The sequence below is a fragment of the Lepidothrix coronata genome, unplaced genomic scaffold (genome assembly GCF_001604755.1).
Source record: "Lepidothrix coronata isolate B3197 unplaced genomic scaffold, Lepidothrix_coronata-1.0 Scaffold61, whole genome shotgun sequence".
In the NCBI taxonomy this organism is placed as follows: domain Eukaryota; kingdom Metazoa; phylum Chordata; class Aves; order Passeriformes; family Pipridae; genus Lepidothrix; species Lepidothrix coronata.
In genome coordinates this window covers 4,295,805-4,309,233 of record NW_016690241.1, presented here as the reverse complement: position 1 = coordinate 4,309,233, position 13,429 = coordinate 4,295,805, and the positions used below count along the sequence as shown (strand labels likewise).

The 13,429-nt window shown below is 41.4% G+C and overlaps 2 protein-coding genes across 7 annotated transcripts in view; both read left to right on the top strand.

The window, feature by feature from the left end:
* Window positions 1-4,010, top strand: part of ARID4B (AT-rich interaction domain 4B) — a 90,957-nt gene extending 86,947 nt beyond the window's left edge. For all 5 annotated transcript variants that reach the window (XM_017817552.1, XM_017817555.1, XM_017817551.1 and 2 more), the window contains exons 23-24: window positions 1,137-1,283; window positions 2,238-4,010. In XM_017817552.1, the coding sequence (XP_017673041.1) occupies window positions 1,137-1,283; window positions 2,238-2,368 (278 nt within the window). In that variant the 3' untranslated portion in view covers window positions 2,369-4,010. The remainder of the gene's footprint in view (window positions 1-1,136; window positions 1,284-2,237) is intronic.
* A 2,363-nt stretch (window positions 4,011-6,373) lies between these two features.
* On the top strand, window positions 6,374-13,429 carry RBM34 (RNA binding motif protein 34). 2 transcript variants are annotated; one of them, XM_017817620.1, is made up of 10 exons: window positions 6,374-6,580; window positions 6,805-6,947; window positions 8,009-8,228; window positions 8,793-8,852; window positions 9,407-9,450; window positions 9,940-10,023; window positions 10,244-10,307; window positions 10,438-10,480; window positions 12,200-12,318; window positions 13,054-13,429. In XM_017817620.1, the coding sequence occupies exons 1-10, from the start codon at window positions 6,395-6,397 to the stop codon at window positions 13,363-13,365; spliced, it is 1,275 nt and encodes a 424-aa protein (XP_017673109.1). In that variant the 5' UTR covers window positions 6,374-6,394; the 3' UTR covers window positions 13,366-13,429. The 2 variants fall into 2 exon arrangements, with proteins under 2 accessions (XP_017673109.1, XP_017673108.1); XM_017817619.1 differs by having other exon boundaries at window positions 10,244-10,316.

Here is a 13,429-nt window from a genome sequence, read left to right as displayed (position 1 = left end):
AGCCCTGATATTAGTGCAACTTATTAATTGAATCTGACCCTGATGTGGTGTTGTTTTTTTTTCCTCTCCAACCCTGAATCTCAGCATTACTCTACTTTTAAAAGTATTTTTCTCCTAGTATTTCTTTACAATGAAGTTACATTCTGGTGCTCTTCAGGAGTGTGTAACGTAAAAGGTTTTTGTTGTCACTTACTGGCCTGTTGAGATTCATTGAATGCTTTCCTGGTGCAACACCTTTAAAGAGCTTTTTCTCCTTCCTTTCCTTCTACCTTGGCTACATTCCATATACTGAAGCTGCTTGGCAGAAGGTGATCTATGGAGTGCTGTTTGACACATTTCCTGCCGTTGCAGAGTCAAAGACACTTGCAGTGTCTCTGAGCTTTCTTTGTTTTCCCACAGCCTAATATAGTTGTGGCTTTTGGTCCTTAGGTGCTACCTTCATTGTAGGTTGATGGAGTGCATTCTGCACCCCACACAGTAGTTTAAATGATTCTTAAATGTTCTTGAATTGAGTTTCTCCAGTGTGGCTGCCCTGGACTGAACCGAGAATTTATCCTGCCAGTGCCGCCCACAGCTGTGTGCCATGCTGTGGAGAGCTCCTAGCTGGAAACAGCTCCTGTGCTGGCTGTGTCCAGTGAGGAGAGTCCTGTATGGTTGTACCTTACAGCCCATACTCCATGGATTCTATTAGAACCACCCCACAGCTGTTCAGATTCCTGTTGTAACCTGCTTGTTTTGTCACAACCATGACAAATCAGGCCTGGTGTGGGCCAAACTGAGCTCTAGCAAGGACTGAAAACAACAGGCTTAAAACTAGTTCTGGCCCTTATGTTTTCACCAGTTGTCTTAATTTTATTTTGTTTTCCTTCCTATGGGGAGTGGAATGCTTTTTTTATCTCTTCCTTAAAAAAATCCGAAAAAGTGTATGATGGTGTCTTGTAAAAAATAATAAAAAATATGAACAAATTTGTGGTAACAAACAGCAGCTGCTGCTGTTGCTGTGTTTCTTAGCTTTGCTGTCTGCTACCTCAAAGCACATCACTAAGCTTTGAGTACTTCCCACTTCACTGACATTCAGAAGTGTTTGGAAATGCTTAAAAATAAGCAATAATTAACAAAGATTGTTTAACTTGTAGCTGACTTGGAAAACTTGACTAGCGCTGAGCGCATAACAGTTCTCCAAGAGAAATTGCAAGAAATCAGGAAACATTACCTGTCCTTGAAATCTGAGGTGGCTTCCATTGACCGAAGAAGAAAGCGCTTAAAGAAAAAAGAGCGGGAAAGTAAGTGCTGGGAACTAAATTCTACTTTTAGAGGGATAAATTGCATGTCATGTTATTAAGGTGCTAACAAGATTGGATAATTTATAGGGAAACCTGTGCCATTAGGAGTGTGGTTTTGTTTGGTTTTTGGGATATGCTGTGTGCAGTTATTTTATGACCTTCAGAAGGTAGGGATTAGATACCCAGTCACTATGTAAGGGTAGCATTAACAAGGCATGCAATCTATTTAATACTGTTCTGGCAGAACTACTATACAGGAAAAAAAAACAGAAATATAAACTTTTCTATCCAGTGAACAAAGCATCTAAGGGTATGAATCACTTTTCTTCAAGTTATAGATAAATTTACTGTAGTACTGCTTGTGGGCCTAGTTAGTGCTTTGCCCTTAGGATAAGGAGTTTGTTCCATGAGTTTAAGGGAGACCAATCAAATTGCTCATCTTTCTGAAGCAGCTGCACCTATTGCTGTAGGGAATGTTCTAGTGTGCCTGCTTCTAGGAATGCTGAAAGGATCATTTTCTCAGTGTGAGAAATGCCACATGTAAGATTTTTATAGCTGCAGCCATCACATGGGAATTGCAGTTGCTGCTCGGTTGCCGGAGCAGGGTGTATGCGCAGATTCAGTGCTGATTCCCACAGAAAAGAAAAGGAACAGTTGACTGTGCTGGTGGGTCAGGAATGAGCTCTGGCATCCTTTGGCTGGGCCCTTGATCTGCGTGGTTGATGAACCAGGGCTACAAGGTTAAAAATGCTGTACTGCCTTGCATACAGCTGACTATTTCTGTCAGGGTATTTCCTACTAGGAAACTAGAGAATAAAAGGCTTTTTTCTTTTTAATTGCTAGGCATTAGTTGCTGGAGTCAGTATATACCCAATGCTTCTTGTTGAATAGGAAAACATTTTTATTGCTTGATTTATAAATCTGTATAACCTGTGTTTTCTTTTTCCCTTGCAGGTGCTGCTACTACATCATCTTCCTCCTCATCACCTTCCTCTAGTTCCATTACGGCTGCAGTTATGTTAACGTTAGCAGAACCTTCTATGTCAAGTTCGTCACAGAATGGAATGTCAGTTGAGTGCAGGTGACAGCAGGACTTGCCAAAGCACTTTGCACTTAATGGCTGCTGAGGGCCACTCTTTTTTTTTTCTTTTTTTTTTTTTTATACTGCACAGTGGCACAAAATTCAGACAAGCACTATTTTATATTTAAAGTTGTTTCTTGACAAGCTAACTTTGCACTTAAGTGCACTTTTATGAAGAAAAAGTACAACAAACTGCTTTTCCTCAAGCAATAATTGTTTCCAACTTGTCTGGGAATTGTAAGTCTAGTGACTCGAAGGCCTTCCACTGTGGCAAATGGAGGCTGTTCACTGCCTGTAGAGACAGGACAATAAGCATATAGTTGTTGGGGTGATCTAAATCAATGTGGTAAGGCTTACTGTATTCCCTGGTATTTTGTTAAAGCTGGAACATTTGATATTTTTCCATTTATTTATGACAAATATTGAAAATATTTTCATTTGTACAAGCTAATTGTTTTTTAACTGCTAAGTCACCTTATAGTGGCTTAATTGTATACGTCAAGCACATCTATTCAAAACCTGCAGTTAGTAAGATGTTTGACATCAGTCCTGATAACCAAATATGAGGATTCCTTAAAAAAAAAAAAAGACTGACTAATGTTTACAGGTTTGAATTAGGCTTAAAGAGGTTACTCTGGGTTTTAAGGACCCATTAATTGGAATGAAACTACTGTACTTTGCCATTTTTCTATAAAACAGTATTTTTTTTTTAATTTTGATAAAATACATTATGAAAAAGAAAGAAAATGGCTAACAAACTGTATTAAATCTTAATGTATAAAGATTGTATTCAGCCAGTTTAAAGTGTATATTTATTCATAATGGATTATAACAGGTATATTTTTGTGTTTTCTTGTAAATGTTTCTTTTCCCCTTAAAGCAACAAATATTTCATTTTTAATGCTTATTTTATTACGAGCTTCAAGGAGAGGACTTCAAGAGGGAGTAAAGTGTGAGGTTATAATTTGTGGTTGCTGATACCAACACTGCCACAAAAGGGTAATTGTTTTTAAAATAACTAGCTAGCCGAGTGGTAGATGTTTAATTTTTTAAATGCCTTGTACAAATTCCAAAACCAACTTCAAAATGTTTTCACTTGTATTGATTTTATGTTGAATGGATCCCAAGCTCTCTCCTGTTAATTCTATACCTTTGTAAGACATTTGTATATTGCGGAAGTGTTCATTCAAGCTATTTAATACCTGGCACTGTTAATACACAGTACTTTATTGTACAGATTGTTTTACTGTTTTAATTGTAGTTCTGTGTACTTCTTTTGCCTGGGGAAATAGGGGCTGGCATGTTTTTCTTTGTTTTCTGGCAATACAACATGTAAGAATTCAAAGCATTTTGTTTGTAGATGCTAGAGTGTCAGAATCCTTTTCATTTGACTTTTCTAAGAAAAGCATTTTCAGTCTTCGTAGTGTGCGCTTAAGGTTATAACTGATTTTATTGAAAATGGTTTCCAAGTATTCAGAATTGTACAGGACTGTAAAAATTTGTTGACAGACATTGAAGGAAAAGCTTATAGAAAAAAGCTATAAAATATATATTAGGTTCTGCAGAAAATGGAGAGTTATGTAATATATTGTACAAATGTAAGCAAAGGCCTCTGAAATAAAATGCCATAGTTTGTGAATCCCTGATTTTGTTTCTAACAGTTTAATTAAGCAACTGTAGTGTGTTCATGAAAATTACGTCAAGCTGCAGAATCAGTTTAGCAAATGACCTTTGATGTGCTGTAGTAGGCATATAAAGAACGTTAGAGCAGGTGCATTGGCCAGATTTTCCTCTTGGCAATTAATTCAAATACATCTTCTTTTTCAGCAGAAAGCGAAAGCGTGGCCCATCATGAAGGCAGTGCCTCTTGAAACAAACTGCTGGCTACAGTTTAGTTAACCGAAATACTGTTACACTGCAAAATGACAGATTACTGTTGAGACTGACAGGAGCAAACAATGATAAATAACTTCTGGAAACACTGACCGTGTTAAGAACTACCAGTGACCTGACACTGATAGGAGTAATTCTAATAATTTCAGTGGGGCTCCTCAGAGGGTATTTTCATCTGTTTGAGTGGAATCAAAGTTGTAATAGTTCAGTTCTGCTTTTCAGTCTCAGTAGGCATAACAGGTGTTGATGTAACTGAGAACTACATCTGGGCAAGGAAGAGCAAATTCACCTCTTCACTCACTCACTACTAGTTCTTGATCAGTTCTCAGTTTTAGTGCCAGCATATTTGTTTTGATGTGACAATTACTTACTGAGGTCGGGAGGGGGGGGCAATTTGTTTACCTGTTTAAAACAGGGATCATTAATCACCTTCCCACTCCCAAATGGAGTTTTTGCATTAGTAGGATTTTTGCTTTCCCTCAATACAGAGATTATTTAATTTTTATTGTACTTCTCATGCAGTTTGATGGCTAGTCAAACATTTTGTTCTGCATGTTTTACACTGCACCTCTTCTGGGAAGTGTGTCTGTAAATGGTACTCTCCAGGTTCGTGGAACCACTTGTGTCCCAGTGGTTACAAAGGAAGGCACCTTTGCCAATCTGTTAGGCACCAGTTTTATCCCATGTTCCAGTGGGTCAAACCTGAGCTGCTTTTCAGGATATGTATTGTAATGCAGCTTTACATGTGGGTGAGCTCCCTGCCTGGCACGTGCACTCTTCTTGCAGCTGAGGAAGTTTACCTCTAGCAGTGCCTGCTGGGCTGTTCCCTTACTCCTGAGTGCCTGCTTGGACCACAACCTGAGAGACAAAGCAAGACAAACTACCCGTTTTATCCTTTACACTTTGGCTGAGCAACAGACTTGGTCTTGTGTGTCTCACAATTGATGATGTAGGGAATAGCTGAGATTGGCGTATGCCGAGAGAAACGTGCCTTGCTTGAAGGCTCTGCATTGCTCCCACCTCCCTTAATTTGCAGTCTCCACTGTTGCCTGTACATACTTATGACTGGGTAGTTCCCATCATGCTGTGAAATTTCCTGCTCTCTGCCAGAGTTCGTGGAGGCTCTGTGCCTCTTGCTGAGCTTCACTGACTGAGTCTCTGAAACATACCAGCTGAATGCTTCTCCAGTGTCATGTGGATGTGTCACGGTGGTTGAGCCTCTTCTGTCCCATCTGTGTCACCTGCAGTGCTGCTCCTCTCTCTGAAGGGAGATTGGAAAAGCCACTTAAAAGTCATGCAGCAGCCTCCTGCCCATTCTTAAAAATTCGTGTATTCTCTTGGGGTGACCGCATCCATGAGGGTCCCTGCCTTTCCCAGCATTCAGAGGACAAGGCGGGGGATACCTGGTGCACATGTCAAGACTAATGCTTTCCCTTTATTCCACAGCTGCATTACTTGTTTTGCCTTCGATTCAAGATTGGTGCCAACTAAGTTGCTAATGCTGGCACCTCAAAACCTGCATCAAACGTGTAACGTGACAGCTCAAGAGCTATCCTGTTTGCTTCAGCTCCGCTTGGATCTGAGGATCGTGGGCAATCAGTGAGACAACCCAGTCCCATGCTGATCACAGATTCAGATTCAATGAGGTTGGAAAAGACTTCTCAGATCGAGTCCAACCTGTGACCGAAAACCACCATGTCAGCTAGGCCATGGCACTAAGTGTTCCATCTAGTCTTTCGGTACACACCTCCAGGGATGGTGACTCCACGACCTCCCCGGGCAGCCCATTCCAATGTCTAATCACTCTTTCTGCGAAGAAATTCTTCCTGACGCTCAACCTAAACCTCCCCTGTTACAGCTTAAGACTATGTCCATCTCGTCCTGATAATGGATGTTTCTACGTTACCACCGCGCCCACGCAGAGCTCGCCCGAACGTGCACACACGCGGCACAGCCACATCGTGGCTGGGAGAGGCTCCAGCCGGGGCGCGGGGCGGGTCCCCGGTGAGCGGAGGCATCGGAGGGGGCGGGCGCGGATGCCCCGGAGCGCTGCGGGGGCGGTCCCGGGAATACCGCGGGCCCTGCGCGTCGGAAGTGACGCGCGCCGAGCCCGTTCCCGCCCAGCTCCGCATCCACCATGCGGGTCCGCAGGGAGGGCTCGGGGGCGCGGGACCCGCCGGCGGCCGGGAAGGACCAGAAGGAGCAGGAGCAGTACGTGGTGGGGCAGGTGTCGGGCAGCCTCGGGGCGGGCGCGGCGCCCCCCGCGCCCCTCGCACGCCTGTTCCGCGGCGCCGCCCCGCCCGTGCTGGTGGCCGTGCCCGCGGTGAGTGAGGGGGTGGGTGAGTGGGTGAGGGCCGGGGGGCAGCGGCGGCGGTGGGTGGGTGGCTCGGTGGGGTGATTCCGCAGGTGCGGCTGCCGGCAGCACCGCCCCGTGCAGCGGTGGGCTCCGGACGTGGCGCTCCAGGTAAGTTACAGCGTGTTAAATGCCTGTCGTGCGTTCCTGGAGTTTCGTTCTTGAAGTCCGTTTCTCTTACCAATATTTAAAAGGGAAATAAGAAAAGGAAGCATGCGGAAGAAGCGGAGAAAGTGTCAGAAGACCAGAGGTCTTTCATCGTGCAAGAACCTCCGGTAAAAGCAAAGAAAGCCAGAAAAAAGGAACCTTCAAAAGCAGAGAAAAAACTGTCAGAGAGGTGAGTAGGTGAGACCGTTTTATGGTGAAATTAAAAACCTCAACATCTAGATTAATCATAATATCATAAGTTTGACAAAATAACGAAGTTCTCTTTTACTATTCATCTTCAACTTGGTGTTCAAGATTATTTTCAAGATTGTGCAAATTTTCTGTAGCTTTCTGCTGAAGGTATGAAGTTCTTGATGCTCTGGGTCTGTGAAATGCAAATTCCCTGTTAGGGAGCTACCATGTCCAGTGGTTGTAGATGAGGACACTTGGATCTAGTTTTCTCTAGCATGGGGAGATATTTTCTAGCTGTGATTAGCTTTATCCAGCAGAGCTGCAGTCAAAGAAGCAGAGGTGATTTCAGCAGGAGCAAGGTGCCAGACAGAAGGAGTTGTCCTGATCACACCTGACCTCTGCTGTGACACAGAACCTCTGTTACAGGGGGTTACCTCTGTTACACTGTCTGTTCTCTTAAGTACTTGAACCAAGATGCTGTCAGAGCGGGTTGTACGATGCAGTTTGGATAATAAAGTGCGTTTGATTGTAGCGCGAGGCTAACACCTCTCTGGCACTCTGTCTTTTTGCCTCTTCCATGCCCATGGAACCTGTGTGCTGTGTTGATGTCAGTAGCCTTCCAGAGGCTCCTTCAGATCTGCTCATTGGTGGGTTTGGATAGATAGAGGTTTTTTTAGTGCATGGCAGAATTCCAAAGGTTGGTTTGTTCTGATCCTGGATACTGTAAAGGATTAAATCTGTCTTTAGTTCTAGCATGCAAAGATTTTTTTTTTCACTTCATTTTTAGATGGTATCAAATTATAGAATTCTGAAGTGTTTCTTTGTTGCTCCTGCTAAATGGTGAATGCAATTTCCTGGGGATAGCAAATGGTTTCCATGTTATGGAACAGTCAGATATGTTTGTTTAATGCATAACAAACACAATAATGTTTGGAATTTTATGGTGAACATAATTTAAAATGTAAGCTAAAATATTTATCTTGGAGGCTTCAGTTCTTTGACTTCAAACCCCCTGTTTTATCCCCGTCAATTCTAATCTGTGTGTCTGTTTCTGATAAGAGAGAACGCTTTGAAGCAGGCAGATGAAGAGGAGGATCAAAAAGTGTTTCAAAACAAAACGAAGCAAAAGAAAAAGGCTTCTCAAGCCATCACCAAAAGTGTTGTTAATTCACCTATGGGCACAACTGCAAAACAACAAAAGAGAAAAAAGGTGGCTGATGAAACGGTAGACAGAAGAACGGTGTTTGTTGGAAACTTACCTGTCAACTGTACTGTTCAGGTACGTGGATGGATTTTGTCAGCTAAAGGAATGGAAGAATTTACAGCAGTCTTCAGTCTGAGGGGATGTTTCCAGCTGAAAAGTCACGCACATTTGTGACTGAAATTGCTTTTGGGAAAGTAGAAAATAGTGCTCATTCTTAGAAACCAGTAGAGGTCATCTCTTTGGTTTCTTGGAGTTGGGCTTTTTACAGCAGTGGATACAGTTTGTCTTTCTTGAGTAGAATTGGTCTGTCAGTGAAAAAATAAATGAATGAGAACTGCAATTACAAAGTTAGTCTGCTTTTAATTTGAATGCAAACAACTCTTACATAAAGTATGTTAAATTTATACTTTCTTCCATAATAAGGGACACGACTTCAGTTTTGGCAATCTGTAGAAGAAGCTGACACAAGAAACACAGAAATAGATATGAATTACTCGCATATTTTATGATCCCTTTAAGGGACCTCATAAAAGTAAAAGGAAAACAGTGTAAGAACAGTGTTACTAATAAATATTAAACAATCATTCTCATTACCAGGGTGCGAGAATGTCCTGAATATTTGTAATATCTTCTGTTTAGGTACTGAAGTCTCTTTTTAAGAAGTATGGACAAATCCAGTCCATTCGCTTCCGGTCATTGGTATGTTATTTCTTCAGACATTACGTAACAAAAGTATTTGTTCGTCTTAAACGGCAATAGTATTTGCAAAGCTTATATCTTCATTAGTTCAGGAATGGGTTTGGGGTTATGTGGCTTTGCCATTAGAAGAAGCCTTGGAGATGTTACCGCAGAAGCAGCGCAAATGCATTTTTCCTGTAGCAGCAGTTGATCCAGAATCAGAGCTTTATGTTCTCTGAAAGAGCAATGCCTTATTATTGCTTGTTTAGCTAAGGCATTACTTACCTGTTTTTAATTCATAGTAGCAAAGACATGTTGACTGTAAATTGGTGTACTTGCTAAAATAGTTGACAATAACAGTCGTGGAACTCAAGAAACAGACAGAGCAAGCTCTCTAACTCCAAGGTTTTTGTAGATCATCTCTAAGATGAGCCACTCCATCATTTGCTCACTGTACTGGCTACATTGCTTTGGGTGGGAATGGCACTGGTTGAATTCCTGTTTGTCTTCAAGCACAAGTCTTTGTGATAAGTTCACACTAGGCCCACCTAACTCGAGTTCTTTTTATCTTAAAGATTCCAGCAGAAGATACTATATCCAAAAAGGTAGCAGCAATCAAGTAGGTTCCTCTTGTGAATGTCGTGCTTTATTTTTCAAGGCCAAAATAATTTTTGTGTGTTGGTTTTTAAAAGTTTGGCTATATTAGGTCTTTTTTAATGTATTTTGTGGGTTTTTGTCTTTTGTCATTACCTTTGTGTGTGTTAAGTTTTCTTGACAAGTGATAAAGAATTATGTGCTATGTGTACTAGTAATTTGTTATCTGAGGTTGCATTTCTTATATTTTAGGAAGGAGAAAGTTACTAATAGTCTTTAATTCCTTTGGATACGTTTATGAGCTGAGGAAGCTTGCTCAGGGTGCATAGACAGGCTGTACAAGATGAACAGTGGGACACCCTTGCACATACAGGGCTAGCTTGACCTTTAAGAGAAATGAAGCTGTTAGTGTGCATGAAACAAGCAGAGGCATAAATGTGTCCAACAAGGAGTGTTTGTGCATTGCACATCATCAGAATGATTTAAACAGTAACGTGTCCTTTTCATGTTCCAGGCACAAGCTGCACCCCAATGCAAAGTTTGTTAATGCTTATGTTGTCTTTAAGGAAGAATGTGATGCCGAGAAGGCTCTGAAGGAGTAAGTCTCAGTTTTGTTCCTTGTTCCCTGTCGAAGAGATAGTTCAGGGAGATTTGCAGCTAAATTTAAACAATCTCCCTGCTCTTGCTTGAATCAAGATGTTTGTTCAAACTTAAAAGTAACTTTTCATTTTGAATACACTGCATTTTGAATGCAGTGACATTCTAAGTTAAATAACACTCATTTCACTTTTAAAACTTTTTGCTTTTGGCTACAAAAGGAACGGAACAGAAATCGCTAGTGGATTTCACATCAGAGTTGACACTGCATCTAAAACCAGTTCAGTAAGTAAGATGTGTGACTGGAAAAACTCTTTTCTGGTTTGGTTGGGGGGGGCTATTGTTTTTGTTTGGTTGTTTGGGGTTTTTTTCTGTTACAAATAACTCACTGTCTTGTCTCTCTTGTTTTCTTTAGCATGACAATAAACGCTCTGTATTCTTGGGAAATCTCCCATATGGTAGGTCAAAAGTGGGTTGTTATGCATCATCGCTTAACATTTATGGAATATTTTGACATTAGGCTTTTTATTTCTTTATATTTAGGATAGCATGTTTAGGTAGCTAAATATCTTTTGCTGATATTAATTTTTGTTTGTTAATGGAAACAAAGGGGTTGTAAGTTTTTGTCAAGTTCTGCAAGTTGATTGTTTTCTTTATTGTAGGTAGCTCTGCAAGTGCTTTAGTTCTTGTTGTCACTTGATGTTTTTTAAATAAATATGACAAAGTTGCACAGGCCATAGCTTTCTAAACTGTTCAAGGGGTACCGGTATCTGTGGTGAACCAATTTGGAGTGATGGACAGTGATGGCTTCTCATTTTGATGCTGTTTGTGAGCCACAGGGTCAGTGCCCTTGGTGATCAATTGTGACCCCTGTGGAGGTGTTTACCATGCAGCTGAGGTCAATGCTTGAGGAATACTCAGCTGCTTCTGAGCAGACTGGAGAGCAGATGAAGGGATTGTCATTGGGTGTGGTCTTTGTGAGGGTATTAAGGAGTCAGGGTGCTCGGTACAAGCATCTGTCTTGGGGGTCGCGTGGATGTGTAAATACTCTGGATGAAGGCTTGCCCTGTGCCTGTGGCCTGGTGCAGAGCCTGTATCATGTACTGTGACAGTAACACTGGAACAAATAGGCATCAGTCTGTAACACTTGACCTGTCTGAAAACCTTGACAGGTGACAAATCTGATTGTGGTGACATTACTAGTGCCTCTTGTGTAGAGCTTGTGTCAGGACTGTGTGTTCCTGTGTACGTGCTGCAGAAAAAAGTTTGGACATTACAGGCTCCCCAGGGAAGTGGTCACAGCTCCAAGCCTGACAGGGTTCAAGAAGTGTTTGGACAATGCTCTCAGGCACATGGTGTGATTCTTGGGGATGTCCTGTGCAGGGCCAGGAGTTGGACTCGATGATCCCTGTGAGTCTGTTCCAACTCAGAATATTCTATGACTCTGTGATTTGCCATGCTCTGAAATAACTTCAGCAGCTTGAACCTTTCTCAGCACATCTAAGTCCCATTGCTGTAGTTACACCCATCATATTAAGTTCAGCCCCTCCCCTTAATAGAGAGATGTTGATATCTATGTAAGGGGATTGTATGAAGCATAACTATTCAAAAAAGAGAATAACCTGTATTTTTGTGATGGTACATCACACTTGTCTGTTTGTGTAGGCGTGAGATGGAGAAAGCATTGCGCATCCAGTTATTATCAAAATAATTGTATAGCAGCTGTGGTTGGAAGCTTCTCCCTTCTTCCCCATTCAGCTAAAATTCACGGCTCAGTCAGTGAGCATTTGACTTGAAGAACAGCCAGCTCAAGCTCATTATCATCAGCATTAATTCTTAGAAAGAAATGTTGGCGTAAGAAGGAGCTACAAAAATGTAGCAGGCATCATAATTTCCACTATGTTCCAACCATAAATGAAATTATTTGAAAAATTTATTTCAGTCTTTGCCTTCATTCTTATTTGTGATTTATGTTGTACTCTTCAAAGCAGGAGAATGGGTAACTATCAAAATAAATAACCTTTTATAAAGTCTGCATTGTTAACTTGCTGGGGTTTTTCTGAACCACTGATACCATGTACCTGAATTGGTGAATATGAAATATTTGGGTTTGGGCCAGGCTTTTAAAGCTGTGTGTGTTGCTGAAGAGAGATCTGTTCCCTTGTGCTTGCCTGCAGACATCCTTGATGATGCTGTGAGAGAACACTTCCATGTCTGTGGAGATGTCGTGGGAGTGCGAGTTGTGAGAGACAGAAAGACTGGCCTGGGAAAAGGCTTTGGATACGTTCTCTTTGAGGTATGTGTGCATGGCCTGCTCCAGCACAGTGGGAGTTATTCAAAATCTGAATTGGCATCTGCCTTTATAGCATTTTTTTTACCTTTTTAGTAACTTTTTCAGGTTTGTGTATGCTTGTAGGTGTGTGATGTTAAATGGTAGTGCTGTTGTGTATGTTAAAAGCAGCTTGGAAGACCAGTTCTGTGGAAGCAGACACAAAACAAACTATTGCAGATTTTGTACAAGTAAACGTTGTAAAACAGGGTGAAAGAAGTGACTTTAAGGGAAAGTCTTAAAGGAGGGACAGATGAGTTTGTTTGGTATAACTGCAATGTTCTACTATTTCTTATGTGTCTAAATGTGAGTGGAGTTCTTTCCTGCAACTGGTTTGCTTACGGACTCTCCGTTTTTGATTCAGTACAACTTGCTTTCTCATAGTCTCCCAACCTCATCTTCCTTAGTGTATTTCCTGCAGCTCAGTACCTCTTTTCTCCGAGTTTCTCCTTCGTCTCTCTGCACCTGACTTTTGTGTCTCATTTAAGCTGTTCTGTAGCCCATTGTCAAATATCTGTGCCTCAATGTGTGGGCTGCATGGGTGTGCTGGTGTTCCTGAGCAGAGATCTTGTGTCATTCACTAGAGCAGTTTGCTCTTCATTGTAAAATCCTGCTTACAAATTTTGAAGAAAGGTAACCATTAATTTGAAAGCAATGAATTGGAAGTAATGCTACTTTTAAACTCCATGTCTGTTTTTGTAGAACACAGATGCTGTACATCTTGCTCTGAAACTCAACAACTCTGTTCTGATGGGAAGAAAGATACGAGTGCAGCGCACAGGAGACAAGAAGAAAGCACCACAGAAAATTCCAGGCCGGTCTCGTGCTCCCAAGGCTACAGTTAATACCACAACAAAAAAGAAGAGCTACTCTGATGATTCTTTTGTTGGTGAAAAAGCAACCCCGTTGAAGAAGAACACTAAACCAAAAAGACTAAAAACTATTCCTAGGAAAAAAGCTGGAAAAAACAAACAGAAGTTTGATAAAAATCGAGCAGATAAAAATGCTAATTAGTGTCACAAAGATTCATGTATGTAAGAGTGTTTTGTCATAAATTTTGTTTGCTAATACAGCTGTA